This window comes from Pseudonaja textilis, chromosome 1 (genome assembly GCF_049901715.1).
Source record: "Pseudonaja textilis isolate UNSWEBS1 chromosome 1, rPseTex1.2, whole genome shotgun sequence".
Classification (NCBI taxonomy): Eukaryota; Metazoa; Chordata; class Lepidosauria; order Squamata; family Elapidae; genus Pseudonaja; species Pseudonaja textilis.
In genome coordinates, this window is record NC_141990.1 from 285,684,329 (window position 1) to 285,705,119 (window position 20,791).

The 20,791-nt window shown below is 34.8% G+C and overlaps 1 protein-coding gene across 1 annotated transcript in view; it reads left to right on the forward strand.

The window, feature by feature from the left end:
- IFT43 (intraflagellar transport 43) overlaps positions 1-20,791 on the forward strand; it is a 66,503-nt gene that overhangs the window by 25,995 nt on the left and 19,717 nt on the right. Inside the window, exons 4-5 of the mRNA XM_026712169.2 lie at positions 12,624-12,659; positions 14,779-14,822. Coding sequence (XP_026567954.1) covers positions 12,624-12,659; positions 14,779-14,822 — 80 coding nt within the window. The remainder of the gene's footprint in view (positions 1-12,623; positions 12,660-14,778; positions 14,823-20,791) is intronic.

Sequence of the window (20,791 nt, forward strand, 5' to 3'; positions counted from 1 at the left end):
TTTTGTCTTCTTCCAGTTTTTTTAAAAAATCTTAGTCTAGTTTATATTCTGAGATTTCATGGTATCTCCCTCCCAAATTATAACCAAGCTGTTGCTTACCTTTTGGGGATTAGCCTAACTCAGCTACTTATAGAATATTTATCATTTAAAGCTGATATCGAGGAACTGGAAGCATAATTCCTGGATTCTCCAATTAAAGGCTATGATAATTTAATTACATTTCTGAAGGTAGATTGATTAAACTAGTGCAAATTCTAATTTATATTATTGTCCATCCTACAACTTTAACATAATGTAGGTTTTGAACAAAATAATTAATTATTCATAAAAACAGTACTTTTCTATCTTCTATATCTTAAAAATATAATGGAAACAAATCATTTTATTGTCAGTGTAAGGATTATTTCATCTGTGCAATTTGGATATTGTTTATATTTCTAACCATAGAATATTCTATATGAATACACACTGGTTCATAATAATATCCTCATCCAATTCCTTAAATGGGAAACAACAATAAATAGCTGAACTGGTTTGTTGTGTTATATCTATAAAGCCTGAATTTTAATTGTTGAATTTAAACTCTTAAATGTTGAAAGGGAGTTTTTGGACTTTTCATTGTGACCTGTTGCTCTGTTCACTGGATGGGTGAGAGAGAAGAGAGGAAGCAGTGTAAGGAAGCAAAACTTGAGAAAAAGGAAGTCTGATTAAGTTTTGGCTTGAAGTGTCAGTTTTTGGGTTTGTTCCTGCATTGATCTGCAAGGGAATGAGGCAAGTAATGGCCCCTTGGGGACCTTCAGGACTTTCTTCTCAATGTCAGACGTCATTTTCAATCACCCTCTCCCTCCCAGCTATTAATTTTGGCCTGGGATCATGGGGACTTGTCCATCTATCACACCTAATTGACACTAAATGATCTGTCAGTTTATTGATGAACTGCAGGAGTGGAATTGTCACAATATATTTTACTTTCTAACAACTCCTCCTGACAATTTTACCTTGTCCATCTCACTCTCTTCACATAAATCTCCATTGGCCTCTCATTCCTTCTCTTGGGCTGTTCTGGTGCTAGCCGCCTCCACAGCATCAGCACTCATCAAGGACATCAAGATGGCGGTAAAGCTGCAGTCTGTGGGTTTCTTTTTATAGAGTAAATGTTTCAGGAATGTTAACCAGTTCCTGTCCTCTTCTCCTTCACTGTCATTGCCAGGCTGGTTGGCTTTGCATGTCAAGAAAAAGAAACATTATCTTCTTAAGGTGCTCCTAAAAGTACAGTGTTGACTGTAAGCTTTTGCTTCTCTTTTCTGCCTTCTTTTTAAAAAATCCTAAAGAAATCTTTGATCCAAACTATTATCCATACTATTAAAGGGCATAGTCTTCCAGAAAGCAATAAGAAAAGATTAATCAATTAAATTTCAAGGCTAAGGGTACTGATTGTCAAGGTGAAGTCAAGCTACAGGAAATAGCATGCCAAGATGTGTTACAAATAGAGGCATAATTCTGAAGCGTGCCTCTTCATAAAAGTTTTAGAAGGATTGGGTTAACATTTTCTAATCTATTAAAGAATGTGATTCATCTTGCAGGAAAAAAAATGCATTTTAGTAGTTTTTATATCTTGTAATACCTTTTACAATTGTTAGATAACTGAAATAGCCAAACCATACCAAGTTCATCCAGGCCTTTGGCAAGGGACAACCCTTGCTTCATTCTACTTGGTCTGCCATTCTTGCCACCTTCTATCTTTTTATCACTATAAGTTTAAACTAATAAACTCTTTCTTTGAGGGAGATGGGGAATTCAGAAATGTGAAAAATAAACAAATAAATTGTAATTTATTTGTTTGATTGTTGTGAGTTGTGCAGGTTCATTGGAAGTTGGGTGGCATACAAGTTTATTAAATTATGGTTCAGCGCACAATCAGCCCAGCCAGATGTTTACACTAGCTTTGGCATTTTTATCCGCCTATCAAGTCCTTCTCAAGGACCTGGGATAGGGAGATCTTGTTTGATGGTGTTAAGGATATTGTTGCAGGATGTAAGCAGTTCCAAGTAAAGTTGACATTTGCAATTGACTGATGATGATTTTGTTAATGCCAGTGGTGTTCCAGTGGACCACCGATTGTTTTGGGACCGCAGCCAAAATGCCTATCACTATTATTATTCTCTTGCTTTTTTGTCACAGTCATTCTATTTCTATTTGCAAGTCTTTGTTTTTTGTGATTTTCTCCAATTTTTTATCTCAGTAAAAGAGAATATTTGTAGCTCAGGGTTGAAACGAAGGTCTTTGGCGCTCTCTGAGCTTGTTTGTTTTCTTGCACATATTTCATTACCTAAACTAGTAACATCATCAATGCTAGTAAAGAGTAGGGTTTGAGTTTTTATTCTAGTGGCTTTCCTGTCAGTGTTGATGAGAGTGGTGTTGGAAATTCTTTGGTTGGACTATTTACTGTTGCTTCTTTGGCAGTTCCTTCATTGGAGTATTATTTACTTCATGATTGTTGGTCTGATGTTAATCTAGGAGCTAATCTATGTTCATCCGGGTGTCACTTGCTGGTGGGGAGGTATTTGAATTCTTCTGAAAGCTTGGCATTCTGAGAAATTGGTCACCAATGGACACATATACATGAACAATATCTACATACTGTGCAGGAGGCAATCAACAAGCCAAAAAGGGTACAAAAAGACCAAAACACCTCCCCACCAGCAATCAATACTCAGATGCTTGTCTGTTTGAATTCTAAAGTCCCAGAGCACTTTAGTTTCTTCCTTTTCTATTACTTTGTCTATTTTGTGGTTCCGCCAATTCTTCAAGTTAAACCTAACAAGGAACTAAGAATTATTAAGGTATTGTCTAAGACTACTGTTATTAAATTTTATCTTAACACCTTTGTCTTAATGAACAATTAATCAGTGGAATAACTTGCCTCCAGAAGTTGTAAATGCTCCAACATTGGAAGTTTTTAAGAAGAAATTGGATAACCATTTGTCTGAAGTAGTGTAGGGTTTCCTGTCTGAGCAGGGGGTTGGACTAGAAGACCTCCAAGGTCCCTTCCAACTCTCTTATTCTATTCTATCTTCATCTTTATCCAGGAGCTCAGGGTGGCATATGCTGCCCGATTATTTTCCATTACAACTTCGCATGTAAATTGGGCTGAGAGATAGTGATTGTCAGAAACTCAACTAGAGAATTGCCACTACTGAGAGGGGATTGCTACATGGCCTGCACCAGTAGTGATTCAACACCTTAACCCAGGGGTTCGCTGCTGGAGGGTTCACAGGGGTTCTGTTAAGCTAAGATTCTGTGCGCTTCAGAGAACCCCCAAATCCCACTCCTGGCTGGCCCCGCCCACCCTTCCCCTCCCAGCAGTCCCCACATGGCCCATTTTGGATGCAGGTAAGTGCAGGGCATGCACGGAGGCTTGAGGAGGGCGTAAATGGGAAGGCCATAAATGGGCCTGTTTCCAGCTTCCAGAGAGCCTCTGGAGCCCGGGGGGGGGCATTTTTGCCCTCCTGGAGGCTCGAGGAAAGCCTCCAGAGCCCGGGGAGTACAACCCCCCTCTGCCATGGTGCAGGAGACCAACTAGGCCACGCCCACCCAGCAACCAGGCAGAGAACTCTTCGCTAAAATTTTTGAAGCCCATCCCTGCCTTACCCCATATACCATTTTGGCTCTTATACATTGCTTTGAATTTATTTCACAAAATTTTGCAATCAGTAGTTCCTTCCCAAGATTTTAGGAATGTTAATATTCAAATAAAGAGGTTACATTTTTCTTTGAAAGACTATATAATACATTGCCCTGTTGGATGATGTAACTCATATATAACTAAGGTACAGCTAACAAGATTTACCCTTTCATAATTTATGATAATCCCATCCAAAAATGAACAATCCTTTCTGTTTCTGTTTAGTTTTTAATACAAATAAAAAACATGAATGTAACTTTTGGAGGGGGAATTGCCTAACCATGATGCTACTTTTTGTCCCCAAACTCAAGCAAACACAGTAAAAAGAGACACTTCAAGAAACCCTGCACAGTTTAGATAGCAATAAAAATCTCTAATTTTGCTATTCAAACTACGTTTTTATATACATATGTATATATGTTATACATATGTAGATGTATTTTATGTATATTATTACCTCTTTTTATTCATTCCTAAATAAAAATAGAGTGTATAACAGCCAGACATTTGAATTTTTAGCAGATATGAAGTTTATAAGTAGAAATGGAAATCCATATATAGATCAAAATACTTTTCTGGAGAGTATTAGAAAGTAGATTAAGTGCAGAATTCCTGCTCTTAGGTGTTGGGAGTCCTGCCATGATTCTTTAGTTTGAATCTATAGTAAATTACTGCCCAGATTGTGTATCAGGATAGTTAAAAACCTCAGCCTTGCAAATTGTTCTTTTGTAGTTTATGCCTTAGAGACGAAACTGTTTCCCTCCCCCCCATTCCTTCAGTAGGGGGGCTATCAGTGCATACCCCTAATATTGTCAGTAGTTTTGTTCAGATGCAGGGATTTTTAATATGATAAGCCTAGCAACTGGGTCTACTTTTCCTTTGATGAATCCTTTTTTTCAAAAAGAGAATTTCTGTGAACATCAGTACTTTCTTTTCCTTTCTGTTCTTCTAGCAAGAGGGCATCTTCAAGGAGCTTTCGTTTTGCAGGTCATTCATAAAAGAGAAACAACTTAGGCTAGGCAGTGCATTCACTTCCATTTGGAAACATCCCCTTCAGCTGTGATGGGTCTTATGCATTTGGACCTTCAATACCTTTGATATTCTACTCACTGACTTCCTGCAGAGCTCAGACGGTCCCATTCTTCATAACTGGCAGCACTGAGGAAATTTTTATTTGTTACTTTCCAGAAGTAAAAAGTCAAGCAGCGTATTTCTGTGAACATATATTCATATGCTTTTCATTGCTGGAAATTTTCAAAGTAATAAGATTCCTTGAGTACAACATTGCTTGTTGCTGAGTTCAGTCAAGTCTTCGGTATTCAGAATCTCAGCTAAAAGTCATTGTTAAAGCTTACAGAATATAGTAACCATATCATTCCAGCCACTCACTGAATGCAAACTTTCTGTACTTCATAGATTCTTAAAACATGATCAAGAATTTTGGGCTAAATGGCAACTTGAATAAATATTTAGCAAAAATGAGATTTCTTTACCTTTGCATGATTCCTATTAACTAGTACATTAGGTTTTCGCTTTTGCTTTTTTTAAAAGCAGAACTTCACTAGTGGGTAATTTAAAGTGGAGGTACAGTATAGGAAAAAAAGGAAATGTAAATACTATTATAAGTTTAGTCAGAAGGGGGCAAACATTGCACAGAAATAAGTACACATTCCAGTCTTGGTTTCAGAGGCACTCCTAATTATGCCCCATGCCATTCTCTACTCATTTAATTTTGTGATGGTTTGTGTAGTATAAACAAAAGCTTTGCTTGCACAACTTGTTTAATTGGTCATGGGAGGAGCCATTATTTGAATACCTAAATCCAAATATTAAATTAGAGATGTTAATGATAACAGTTTAATTCAAAATAATCCCAGATTTTGTTGGGGTTAGATGCCATCCCCATTTCAGCAATGTCATGCAAACATTGGTTATCCCATTCAAAGTGAAACAGTTGCCCAGCCCCATTTATTCAGTCTTCTGGGAGTACAGGGCACAGACCCATTGGAAAAGTCAAGTTCTATTAGCTGCTGAACAATTTTTTGACAATGATTGGCTGTAGAAATCAATCAAGTTACTTATTTTATCCACCTGAATAGGATTCTTTGTGGTTACTGTCAATTGGAAGAACTTATCAGAGGCTCTAATGCCAAAATTCTGAAAATATTTACACAATATTCCCTGACTAGGTGCTCTGGATCTCTAGCATGCGCTCTAAAAGTTAATCCTATTACCTTCCCTTTATCCTGGGTTCTATATACCAAGGTTTATTTCTTTTTCTGTTACTTTTCTGTTTCATTAGTTTTGTTTTCCTTGCAAGGAGTACAATTATTTTTCTTTTGTATGAATTTCACATGGAGGGGTTAGTTATTAGTCAGGGCTACTTGAACAGGAGTCATTATAGCTGATCTTCTACTCCCTAAGAGGATCTTGTGTTATGGAAAAGGATGATGTTGCTGCAAGGGAAGCAAATAACAGGGATAGACAAGTAGAGAAAATTGTAAGCTTTTGTATAAACTGGGGGCCCCGGGTCTTGCCTGTTCCCCATCATTCTTTTCATCTCCCTTCCATACCACTAATACTTGTATGATCAATGAAAAGAGACTGGTGATATCATGATGCTTGCCTCTGTTCCTCATTGATTTCAGCAAAGATTGGAGAAAACAGTTGAGGCTCCTATTTTCCTAAAATTTGATTCTATCTCATTCAGTGTGCCTGAGTGCCAGTAGAATTCCAGTAAGGAGGTTTGACTTCATCATTCTAATAGATGATTAAATAAGTATGTTGTGCAAATAGGATCAGAAAATATCAGTCTGTAACACACTGGAGAATAATGTGACTATGTTGCTGGGGTATTATTTTATTTTGTTTATTTATATCCCGCCTTTATTGTTTTTACAAATAACTCAAGGCAGCAAACATATCTGAAACACCTTCCTTTTCCTGTTTTCCCCCCACAACAACAACAGCATTATGAGGTAAGTTGGACTGAGAGTGAGTGACTAGCACATGGTCACCCAGCTGGCTTTCATAGGTGGGACTAGAACGCAGTCTCTTGCTTTCTATTCTTGGTGCCTTAACCACTAGACCAAACTGGCTCTCTATGTATGCTAGTCTAATGAAGAAGGAGAAACCCAAACTGACTCTTTGTAGGAAAACCACCTTAACAGAGCTTTTTGCTTTTCTCAAAACTCATCTGCACATTGTTTGCATAGTTCATTTTAATCTTCTAGATTATTTGCCTGTTCTACTTTCTTTTGTCTCCTTTGAACTGAATGTGCTATTTAACTCTGTTTTCAGCATTTCTAGCCAACAGTGACATATTCCACATGGTTGTGCCAAGGCAATAAATAACCTGATGTTATTTACATACATTTCCCTAGCCTAGAAGATGACGGTTTCGTAAAGGTGTCATCAGGCTAATATTTTGCACCTAATATTTGGAATTGATAGTAAATGTGTATTTTTTATTTCTCTTGCTTAGAAGCTGCCCTGAAATCCCTTTTGCATTAAGATCTAAAAATAAATAATTAGTTCTTAAGCAAGTTTTAGGAAAACAAAGTTAGCACCTCAAATGGTTTAGTATGATTATTTTACTACTTATGTCTAACAATTTTTTTCTCATAGTCTCTTTCAGTTCATCCTTTTTTATCCAGTATTCATCATAATTCCTTGTGTTATTTTTTTCTTCTCTCCCTTAACAATATGAAATACATTCATTTTCTGTTATATGCATTTACAGTGGACTGACTTGCAGCTACATGAAATATAAGTACAAGAAAGAAGAATAACTAGCCTTTGTGGGCAAGAGATATTAATGAATTTCAAGGGCATTTGCCCACATTTATCCCACTTATGTCACCTGTTAAAACAGGTTAACGGTGTCTAATTAACCGCTGAACGTTGTCATCCTGCATGAATTTAGTATCCTGGCTCTTCCTGAAGCTTAGCTATTTTATCTCTATTAAATCTTTTCAATATTCCATTAAATAGGAATAAAATGTTTTAACAAAGAGGATGTCTACATTAATGCTGTCTTTCACCCTTCAGCACTTAACCTCTGAGATATAACATTTATGGAGAATTGCTTTCTCACTCCAAACCTAGAAAACTGCTTAGCAGCGAGAGGAGAAGAAAATCTGAACATCTCTGTTGTATACACAGCTGCTTCCATTTCAAACATTTGTCCTGTAGTACATATCTGAAAAAGGAGGAGTTCTACCTAACAATATATTTTATTTGTTTTAGGCAATGTTTCAGGACAAATCATGGCATAGCTTTCTCTCTTTTTAATAATTCTCCTCGACTTCCAGCCACAATTGAACCCAAAATTTTTATTGTTAAGTGAGACATTTGTTAAGTGAGTTTTGCCCCATTTTACATCTCTTCTTGCCACAGTTGTTAAATGAATCACTGTAGTTGTTAAATTAGTAACAAGGTTGTTAAGTGAATCTTTGCTTTGCTTGTCAGAAGGGCACCAAAGGGGATCACATGGCCTCTGGACATTGTAACCGTTATAAATATGAACCAGTTGCAAAACATCTGAATTTTGAACAGGTGGACTATGGGAATGCTGCAATGGTCATAAGTGTGAAAAATGGTCATAAGTCACTTTTTTTAGTGCCTAAATGAACTGGACGACCTGTGTTTTCTTTATGAAATAGATATGATATACACATAAAAACCATTATATCTTAGTTGATCCATGAAACAATTTTTGTGGATTCTAATTCATATTATGATTAATCAATGGGCTGAATAGAGGATATGAGCTTTTGAGTTCTCTGAAACTCTTAGGGAAGGTGTGGGGAGTTAATCTAATTTGAGCAGATAGAGAGTTGAACCCTGCCATCAGAACAGATGCCACTTGTGAGGGAAGAAATTTACATACTTGTCACTGGAATCAGAGAACTTCATAATTAGATTTGATAGCTTTTGAATCATTGCTCTGCAAATTATTCAAAAGTAATACTTCATAAAGTATGTATATGAGAGCAGAGCAAACAACTGCATTTCTGTGGAGTTTTGCTAAGGGGTTTTGAGGGCTGTCCCTAGTTGCTTATGTATCTATGCTCAGTTGTTACATTTCACAGTTTTAGCTGATCTGCAAGAAGTTCTGTATATCTGGGGACAAACATCCGGGGACAGGCTTCGGATAGTCACACAAGATTTCTAAAAGGTTGCGTCTACTTAAAATTTTAGGGAAGAGGCCTTTATTCACACTAACATGCCTTGTAAAGAACTTATTTCAAACTTTTTTTTTAACCATTCTCCTACTTTTTTTCCTCTTTTATGCATTCTTACACGTGTATGCATGTGAGAATCACTTTCTCAAAGTGACTCACAGATGACTGTATAAATTGTTTACATTTGTTTGATTGAATTCAATAGTAAAAGATACTGCATTTGAGGTGATGTATACTTTTTGTGATAGTTCTCAACTTACAGCCATTTGTTTAATGATGGTTCAGAGATGGTGCTGATAAATGTAATTTATGACCTGTCCACAAAGTTACAACAGTCTTATCATCTCCCCAGTCACACAATTGTAATTTGGGGGGTTGTCAACTAGCTCACATTCACAATGGTTCAGCATCCTATATACACATTGTATGTGATTTACCACATGACTCTTTATATTGGCCAGAAGGAGTAGTGAGTCACGAGGCAGCTGATGCCAGCACGTTCTACCTTGTGTGTTGAGTACTGGGTGAAAGATGAGTACCTGGACAAGATTTTTACTTCAAAACATGTTGAGTACCAAATTCCGTGAATTTGAAGCAGTCAAATACCATGGCACCACTGTAACTAGAACCTACTACAAAACCTAAAATTTAAATATATATTTGAATGTTAACATTTTAAATTATTTTCTATTTGATTAGATTTATTTTGGACCTATTTGTACAGGAGTTCAAGCCAATGTACGTAGTGTTCCCTCCTAATTTTCCCTACAACAAACAACCTGTGTGATAAATTGGATTGAAATTGAGTGATTCACCCAAAGTTCCCCATGAAACTTCTCACTGTTCCTAACATAATCCCTTAACTGCTACACAGCTTTAGCTCCCCACCTTCTACTCTTTTTGAAACAGAAATGAACAATTTATTGGATTTTGCTAAGCTTTAGTATTTACTGTTTGTTAAATCAAACCTCGAAGAAGACTTGCTTGCAGTTTTTTCATTACTACTTCCTATTCACTCTCTATTCCTTTTTGTAATGACTATCATATGACTCTTCTTCAGATTCCTGGCTGGGTGTATTGTGTCCTGTGACATTAACAGCACATACTATAGTATCAGCTCCCCTAGTAAGAATCGTGGCATAGTAAAACTCTTCCAGTATGCAAAATCAAATTATTTGAACCAAAACATAAAAAAGTTTGCACTGTTTGTATAATTGCAAACGAACCCTGCTTTTTAAAAAAATGAGAATGAGACAATTTCCTGTCTTAAAGAAATAGGCATTATCTCTGAAATTTTCAGGGATACCTTTTTTGTAAAAGCAGAACATGTAGTGGTAGGGTACAGCCTTATTATGTACCTTTTCATGCTGTGCTCTTTGCTCTAGGGAATGGGAAAAGAGTATTTCCCAATGTGCAGAGTTAAAAAACTTCATCTTGTGAAACAGTCAAAGCAATCAGCAAGTGATGGAGTATCTGTTAAAAAGAAACCTGACATTTAATTAACTTTTCAAAGTGCTGGTTCAGCAACCTCTATGTTCTACATTTTGAATATTGAACAAGCACTCCTAATCGGATCTGAATTAGTTCTGGGCTTGCTGGCGTGGTGAAGAACAAACGAGTTGTCTGCTATCTTCTGCCCCATCTTCACAATATTATTAACTAATAATATGTATTTAATATTCATGTAATAATATTTAACTATTATTAAAAATTGATAGTAATGCAACCAGATTTTTCCCAATCTTCAGGGCATCTAAAATCAGCACTTCCAGGATTATAAGAGATAGCTGGGTTTAATAATCATTTATAGTTAAAAGTAGCAGGGCAAAGGTAGGGTTGTATCATAATCTTCCTTTGAGAGTTAAAAAAAAGCTTTATTCTTACATTGCTTTAATTTTGAAAAATATTCAGAGGCTGCTTTTCAGATAATAGTGTTAAAAATATCTCCCCAGGATTCAATGTATTCATGATTCAATGTATTCAGTTCAGCCCTGAGAACAATTTCAGATGTTACAAAAGAGTAGCAATAGTGATATTGTGAATAATTTGTGTGTCTTCACTCGGTTCTTGAATAAAATGAACTATGGGAATTTTTGCAACTCTTCTGTGTATGAATGCAGAGTCTTGTAGTGGATGTGGGGAAATTCCATTCCAAGAGATTTCACATTAAAAGAGTTAAAGAAAAAATGCTGACCTATCAATACAGCTGAGTTAAGAAGAAAAACAACAAACATTGAGGTTGTTTTGTGTCAAATAGTTTGTGTTTGATATTTAATTTATTTATATTTAATCATTTATTCAAATGTATCTACTCCTAATCTTTTCATTATTGATGACTTACAACTTAAGAGACAAAGCATCAACAAGATGATAAAAGTAGGTTATAGAATCAAATAGAAATAGATATTAAAACATATTTATTATTTATTAAATTTCTGTGCTGCCCATCTTACTGATAAGAGTGCCTCTGTAAAAAAGAGTAAAATAAATAAAGCTGCAACTGCTTTGAGATAAGTACAAATATTCTCTTGAAGACTGGATACTGTTTGCTTTTTAATTTTTAGTGGCATAGAATAAAATAGACAGTGATGAAACAACCAGGGTACTTTTTAAAAACTTCACCCCATCTAATTAGCCTGCAGTTATTGTACTGGGTCAGGGCTTTCTTAATATCTTCTCTTCAGACTGGAGTCAAGGATTAAGGTTGGGTTTCATCAGCTCATGGATAATACATAACCCCAAATAGAAGCATCTAAGAACAAAGCCATAGTCAATAGTGCGTCAAATGAAATGTAGTGAATTTGGACTGCTTGATCAGTAAAGCTAGTTGCAGTAGAGTTTGTGTTTTAGTTTAATTTGTGAACTCTTCTCCAGGCTGTGTGTTTGGAAATATGTTCTTCTATAAGATCCTGGACTGGAAGGAACTGACAGAGATCAGGTTCTCCATTAAACATTTATTTATTCTTCCTTCCTTCCCTCTTATTTTTCCCTCAGATCTGTCTATGTCTTTTACATTGTTAAATATAATAAAGTTCTAAATTTCTTAATGAGCTAGTGGTACACATTCTAGTAAAGGTATTTAGCTTTTAGATATATGAAGGAAGGGAATTTCTCAATTATTCCTCTTCTGATAAATCAGTGACAAAGAGGATTTCTTTGAGATAAAGTAACTGGTAGCAGCATACTTAATTACCAGGCATTAAAGAGAGTACAGATGTTGCAGGAGAAAAGTTAGTAGAACCCTTGTTGGAATCATTGGATACCAAGCCACCATATACCACGCTGATCACATCCTACTTGCAAGTTTCCATTCATTCAAACAATCTAGGATCTCAGAATTAAAACCAGCAATTTAGGTTTATCAAACTATTGCCTTCCTGAGCACTAGTGTGATATGTGGCTTTTATCATTTTTCTTGTTTCTTTATTGTATTTATATCCTGCCTTTTCTTTGTGAGCTTAAGACTGTGTTCAGTTTCCCCTCACAATGGCAGCTTTGTGAGATAGACTGACTAGCTCAATACTAAAAAAGAACCTGAAGGAAAAAAAAGAACTGATCTGGCTTCTTTGCTGTACCCTCAATGAATCAAAGGTGATCTTTTTATTTGAAAGATGAATAATTTGGAGAAAATGTAGATTTCCTTTCAGATAAATGCATTGAATCAAAATGTACTTCTCCTGAAATAACACTTTGCAAAGTTATTGTGAGCTTTGTTTTTCCATTGTTCAGTGTAGGCCTTTGTTGTCTTTTAGGTCAAAAAAGAAACCTGCAGAACAAGAAGTTGAAGAGTAAGTGACTCCCTCATTGTCTACTATGTTTCCACATAAATGTTAAGAATTTTTTTTCATTTTCATCATTTTATGTTTGTGGCTACTGCCCCTGTAGATATTTTTGTAGATTTTGGTCGTGTATTGAAATGGTTATAAGCTATTAGGGTTATGCAGTGATCTAGATTTAAAGGGAAAAAAGGTAATTTATAGCACATATGGGTGTACCTGCATATTCATCCTTTGATCAAAGTTAACAGCCTGAGTTCATACAGTTTATGATCCTGGGAAAAGGCACAAGTTGGCAATATGTGCAAAGATCTGTCCCTATACATGCTCTAAATCATTTTTTCTTGGAAACTAGATTGCTGTACAATCTTATAAACTATTTTCTTAAATGCCAAAGGGAATAGATTGAAGTCTTATGATCTCCCAAAGAACTGAAGTATTATATAAATAATTTAAAATAATAATTAGATATTTGGAAGCCATTCTTAAAAAGCTGCTTTCATTACTGAGGCTTGTGCTTGGATTTTTACAATGGTTTGTCTATCTGTTTGTTCATTAAATTTATATGGTTGCCCATGACTCAGGATGAAAGAAAAGTAGCAATATTAAATCTCCAACAGATGGCAGTACAGATGCAGTAGAACTTCTGAAGTCTAGTTTTAGCATCTGTTCTTTCACTTCGATTGGTGAGCATTTGCTATAAGAAAAGCGATGATGCTATTGTTTGTGAAATATCAACCTGTAGTGAGTACTTGTCAGTACACTTTAAGCAGCACACCATCAATGTATGACTCTTCAAGACTGGGGGAAGAGTTAAAGCAGGAATCATCCTATGTAACCATAAGCAGACTAAGCCCAAAGTCCCTTGAATTCTATTGACCTTTATTTAATTCCTAATAGATACTAATCATGAGTGGAGAATATTCCTGTGTATAGGCATGAATAGCAATAAATCAGTTTAATTGGAACTTCACCTGTGGATCTGATCCTTCGTGCCTGACAAGAAGAGCCTTTTAAAAGACGCTACTTTTGCAAACCTCTTTAATCACTTTCAGAATTTGCTTATTAACCATCTTAACACTATTGAGACCTTTGGAACAACAAATTTGAAAAGTTGCTGGGTGAATTTAGCTGCAATAATGAACAAAAGAAAAATTAAGTACAAGTTTAAAAATAAAGAATTTGAAATAAATGGCAAAAAGCTAAATATGATTTTGATCTAAGAAATGGATTAAAGGTCCAGTTAAATTTGGAATGTTGACATTTACTATAAGATTTTAAAATTAATTACAAAAAATAAATAACCTCTCATGTGAACAGTATTATTTTAGCTATCCTTGTTCATAAGAACAGATAAATGACTATTATTTTAGAACTAGAAGCTATAGAGGACTAAAGATTCTAAATAGATCGAAAAAAATACAAGCTTGCTTTTGGTACTGGTTAACTGGGATTTACAAAATGACACAAAATATCATAACATTGGAAATATTAAAGAGGATCTTTGAAGAATTGAGTTAGAAATTAATAGCTACAACATCAACAGTTTCAGTAAAGATGTCAGATTGTATGGATAAATTATGTTAAAATATGTTAAAGAGGAAACAATAGATACGAATTTCGTCTAACGAAAGCCAAGAGAATGATTTTAAAAAGGACAAATTTTTATTGTCCTTTATTATTGGATTATTGGATATATTAAAGAAAACGGCTGAGGTTTTAAAAATTACAAGGGAAATACAAATGGCAAATCAAGAGAATGACTTGGACAATGTTTTCTTATCAAATCTACAAAAGAAGCTTGTTAAACCCTTGAAGTCTGGAGCTAATTTCAAGGATATTTTTTCTTGTTCCATTTATTAAAATATCCCTATTTAAACTAAATTATGGAGTTAGAGCTATTAATTTTGATTCAGTCTTCAGATATGGTATTTATTGGAGTCAATGTAATTGTGAAGCACCAAGATTAATATATATGCAAAAAGATATGCAAAGATGCACTCTCTTTTCTAATAATTTGTAGGTTACTTTTAGAGCCAAAAATGCTATATGGGTTTCTTCAGAGGAAAACTTAAGATGTTGTTTTATACACTTGCCTCTAATGGTGACTTCACTTTGTAATATTTTTCAGTCATCGTCTAAGACAACAGAGTACAGAGGCAGATAATGGAGAAGGTACAAATTTCCCTTTTAATTGAAATTAAGATAGTCTCATGTTTCTGATGACTTCAGTTACAATATATGAATTCAACTTTTATTTGTCTGGAAGACAGCAAAGAAATTCAAGATATCTTTCTAGTGAAATTTATATGTTATTATACATTTTATTCTATTTGTTTTTGTTTTGATATAGAAAAGTCATTTGAATATTAATGTATATTATTAATTTACAACTTTTTAAATATTTTAATATCCAATTTTTCTGCAATGTATGTTTTTAAGGCAAGCACTTTAACAAATTCTTGTACTATGCTTCCCCAACTGTATGGAATACAGTTGAATGAAAAAGAACAGCTAATTGAATTTGTATATCTTGGTAAAATGCTCACTAAAGATCGGAAAATATATGAAAAGATTTTAAGATATTCAAATGGTGATAAAATGTGGGTTCTGTGGTGAAGAATGAATTCGTTGAAAGAACAAAAATGGCCAGTCTTTCTTATTTTGAATACTTATATAGCTGCCTATCTTACATTGAACTCTGGGCAGTTACCAATCAACATTTTTTAAAAAAAAAATCAATAATACACCAACATGATATATACACCTATTAAATGTTTAATATTTAATTAAACATTAAAAAAACTGCTGCCAAAGTTAACATACTGTATAATCAATCCTTCATTAGAATCTCTCATCCACCTCACCCTATCTCAGTGCTTTGGGGAAAAGCCATGTCTTTAGTGCTTTTCAGAAAGCTAGAGAAGTAGAAGCCTATAAACTTTAAGAGAAAAGAATTTTTATAGGGCAGGGGCTACCCCGGAAATGGCACATTTCCTACATTCCATAAAATGGCAATGTTTAAGGGAAGGGACTGGGATCATGCCCATCCTATCTGATCATGTTAGGACAGGTATATGTCCTTAGGGATAGGTAGTCCTGCAGAGAACCTGGCCCCATCCATGCCTACCTTTCTTTTACATGTAAGTAAGATTTTGGTATGTTAAGAGAAACATAAAATGAAATATAATGGGAATTATGTGTGGTAAAATAAAACACAAGGTCAAAAAATTAATGGGAGCTGGATTAGTGGGAATACAAAATGAGTAATTCATATGAAATCACTATATTGATATAGTTTGATGATAAAAGACAGAATAGATGAATAGCAAACAAATAAGAAGGGAGGTGAATGGGTGAAACAGGAGGATCAAAAAATTGTAGTTAAACGGACATAGAGGTGAGCTGTAAAGAAGAAAAGTCAACGTATGAGGTGATATATATGCTTGATAAAATCAAATGAGTAAGAAAGATGAATGATGTTGGTATAAATTGTATTTAGCTGTATTTCCTGTTCTTATGCTTCCCTTTAAAAATGTGCTTTCTTTTTCTTATCCTCCTTTACTACATAACATTATTTTCCCCAAATTTGTATGTACTGCATGTATACTTTTAAATGTATCTTTTAAATGTATCTGTATCTTTTTGAAAATGTTTAAACAAAGAATAATGGCACTAGCTAATCCCATTGTTGGGTGTCTATGTTATAACTGACATTTCATTTCTTTTTGACATCGCTATCATACTTTTTCATTCAGCTCTAATAGACTTATGAAAATTAAAAACTTCACTTAAAAGAAATCCAGCAAATATCCTGAATTCAAATTCTGTTTTAGATATGGGATTCATTAGTAAGGTTTGCATAGATGAAATAGTAGAGTTTAATCAATGCATCATATCTTTGTGGTACGCATATGTATATGAATATACTTAACCAATGCACATTGAATGATTAGTGGAATGACTTCAGTTATTTCTGTCTTGTTTTTATCTTGATTTTAGACTTAGAGACAGACTAGCTTTCACCATTAATAGGATTTAGTAGATGACAACCCTAGGAATAATAAACTCTTGCAAGCAACAAAAATTGTTTAATTCCTAATAGACAGACCCGGTTGAACCACTTTTGGCCAGGGGCAATTGAGGACTTAATATTGTGTATGTAGCAATCTGGGTGATCTTAGAGAAAAGCGTTTAAGGGTAATTGCTCAATTTTCTATCCATGTCAACAGGGAAAATGGGCAGAAGTGACTGAACTCAGCTCAATAATAGAGCTGGATGAGATGGGAGATGCCAGGCTAAAATGGGAATTGAAAAAATGCTATCTGTTAAGAATTTCCACAGAGCAAGGTACTTATTCCAAGCTCAAACTGCTTTATGAGTCTAAATAAAAAAAAAATCAAGTCTTTTAAAATAATCAATTTGCAAAAAGTGGTACCCTATTCTTTGGAAATATTTTATTTCTTCACTTTTCTTGATTTGCTAAGAACAAATAAGTATAGTTACAGCTGTGCAATATCATCATTACTAACTTAATTAAGATCTTCATTCTGATTGCAATTATATCCTGATATTCATTAAGACCTTATTTTATTTGTTAAGTTCTTCATTAAGAACATAAGCAGTGCCCTTTTGAATCAGACCCTTGGCTCATTTAGTTCAGCAATCTGTTCTCACAGTGGTCCAACTGACTGCATAAGGAAGTCTGCCAATCTCCAAGCAGAAGGACTTCAGAGGCAATCAAACTTCCATCCAGGCTAAGCATCTCATGGAAACAAATTCCAAAGTTTAGCTACAGGTTGTGTGTAAAAAAACCCTTTTGTCTGTCCTGATTCTTTCAGTATTCAATCTTATTATTTGAACTCTGGTTCTAGTATTTTGAGAATAGAAAAACAACTTCTCCTTTTCCACTTTATCTACACTATGCACAATTTTGTACATTTCAATCAGGTTCCCCCTCATTCACCTTCCTTCTAAATTAAAGACTAGCTGAGCTTGTTGAGCAGAAAGGTTGGCAGTTTGGTGGTTCGAATCCCTAGCAGTGTGTAACGGAGTGAGCTCCCGTTACTTGTCCCAGCTTCTGCCAACCTAGCAGTTCGAAAACATGTAAAAATGCAAGTAGAAAAACAGGGACCAGTTTGGTGGGAAGATAACAGTGTTCCGTGTGCCTTTGGCGTTTAGTCATACCAGCCACATGACCACGGAGACATCTTCGGACAGTGCTGGCTCTTCGGCTTTGTAACGGAGATGAGCACCACCCCCTTGAGCTGGAAACGACTAGCACATATGTGCGAGGGGAACCTTTACCTTTACCTTAGACTTCTAAACTAACTCTGTTTATGGGAAATGCAGCTAGGAAATTAACTATAGAATAAAAAAGCAGGAATCATGCTCTTTTGCATTTGATTGTCCTGAGCAGGTCAACCTAGTACTTCTCTTGAATTGCATCATTTCAGTGTTACTTGTTGCTACAAATGAAACCTAAAGCCACAAATGGTAAATGCTAGTCCTTACAACATTTCATTTAGTGACCATTCGAAGTTATAATGGTACTAAAAAAAGTGACTTATGATGATTTTCACACTTACAACATTGCAGCATCCTCATGGTCACATGATTCACATTTGGATGCTTGACAACCGACTCACATTTTTGAGGGTTGCAGTGTCCCAGAGTCATATGATCCCCTTTTGCAACCTTCCAACAAGCCAAGTTAATGAGGAAATTAGATTCACTTAACAGCCATGTTACTAATTTAAGAACTGCAATGATTCACTTAACAAATGTGGCGAGAAAAGTCATAAAATGGGGGAAAACTCACTTAACGAATTCTCACTTAGCAACATAAATTTTGGGCTCAATTGTGGTTGTAAATTGAGGACTACCTTTACCTGAGGACATGGATAAGTTAAAGGCAAAAGCTCTACTCAATCTATATGACAACAGAGTTGAGTGAAAGTATTTTTTGTCTTCATGTATAGTCTGGTACATATATGTTTTATTTATTATGTTTGTTATTTGTAAGAGGACCTTAAACCAGATGTTGCACTGTAGAGGGAGTTCATTCTTCTTTAGTTTCTATGCCAGCTATGTTTCTTACTGAAATTCCTCTTTACTATTCTTTTGAGAAAATTGATTGAGTACTTTACTAATTATTTTGAGATTCACAGCACTTCAGTTGATTCTGCCTTAAACAATTACCATGAAATATTATTTTTAGCTAGTTTAAACATGAGCATTTAGTGCAGATCAAGGTGCTTGCATTATAACTGAGATGTCTTGGAAAATACTAACCATCAAAACTATAGAATATTTATAGTTCTGGTGGTCAGAGGTGAGGAAAATAAGATGCGGCTGCTGAAGAAGGACATTGTAGGTTGAATAAAATGAAAATTGGAAGGAGGAAGTGTGTGAAGTTTTATATGAAAATATATTTTATTCTTTATGCTATTTCCATCTTTCCTTAAATTATTAATAGAATCCACAATGGACTGAGAATCAGTGTCTCCACTAGATAATTGACAGTTATGCTGAAACTAAGTTAATCAAGTAAAAATAGCAAATGGCAAAAAATCTTTTATTCAAACTTCCGCAAATCCCCCCAAAGTTACCCAGACGTAATCCACATATCAAGGATAAGGATTGTAAACACAAACAGAGTTAATTAAATTAGGTCTCCCAGCGGAACGGTATGTTCACAAAAATAAGCATCACAGACATACTTACATAGATGTCCCTCAAGTGTCACCCTAGAATCAGCACCTAGACACTTCCACATCCATGACAAACTTCTCTTTATAACTGTATTACTGTACCCCATTTCTCTGCAGCTGCCCTTAAAGGCAAACCCTTTGCTTTTAGGAATAAATATTTCTTCTTCCCTCACAGCTGTCTGGATCTCATTTTTGTTTATACTTGCACAATCCCAGCTCAATTTGGAACCTCTAATTATTCTTCTAACAGAGGAACAAACCAAAAATAATTATTTTAAGTTTTAATTTAACTTAGTATTTTATGCAGGTTGGCAGTATAATAGATTTGCACCACAGTCAAACAATTATTAGAGAGTAAAATTATTATAAATGAGCAAAGAAAATATTTATAAGAATTACCAATTTCTATGATAAGCTTGATCAGCAGTCAGTAAGTATGACAGCAATGAGGCATCTAAAAGGTTTATTTCTGAAATTTTAATGCTTTGTTAAAAAATTACATTTTATGACTCTGGAAATAAATGGTTAAAACACTATGCAATAACATTTGTGTAAAGGTGTTGGATAATGGTAAGTGCGTGTGTTTTGGAATGTTTGATATTTTCATGCCAAAATTCTGAAAAACAGTAGATTGCCATATTGTAGCTGTGATTGTTGAGTCCTTAAGCGTGGTTGATGGACTAAGTTTATCTAAAAGACCCTTTAAGAAAAGCTCTTGAAATATGATTACAGAACTGAGGTGCCATCATTTGAAAGTGCCTAAGGCAAGTTCCTTTGAAAATTGCAGCTGTAGAGGGACAGCAAGAGAGCTGCACAGCCCTTAATTGTAGTGTTTTTCCCTCAGGATTTGCTCCCCCCATCAATTTCTCATCTGATATCAGCACGAAAGAAAGCAGCAATTGGAGTCCTTGTCTGAATTATGAAAATCTGATTCTGAGTGACTGTGATCAGTCCCTGTGGCTGTCAGCTATAACGGCTTCATGTGCAATGAAGGGGCTTCTGAGAAGTTTCTGGATATGAAAATGTCATGAATTCTACTAATCATATATATGTATAAAATCATACATATTCACAGTAAGAAATTGAATGTAAAGAAACTCAATTTGTCTTATTTTTTTCCATTATGATGGGAATAATTGAATCCTTTTCAATTATGAAAAGGATTAAATAAAACAGATATATCTGTACTCTAACAGTATTGAATAAGATATTTATGAGAAGTTCCTTTTTGATCATATATTAAAGTAGTACTCATTAATGTAACTGTACAGTATAATAATACAGACTTTCTATTTTCTTTTTCCTTTCTACTTAAGGAATATATTACTATCTCAACACAACCACTGCATAAATAGGCACTAGTATTATTTAATATTATTTAGTTTTGGTAGTTTTAACAGAATCATGATGATAATCACTATTTATTTGAGA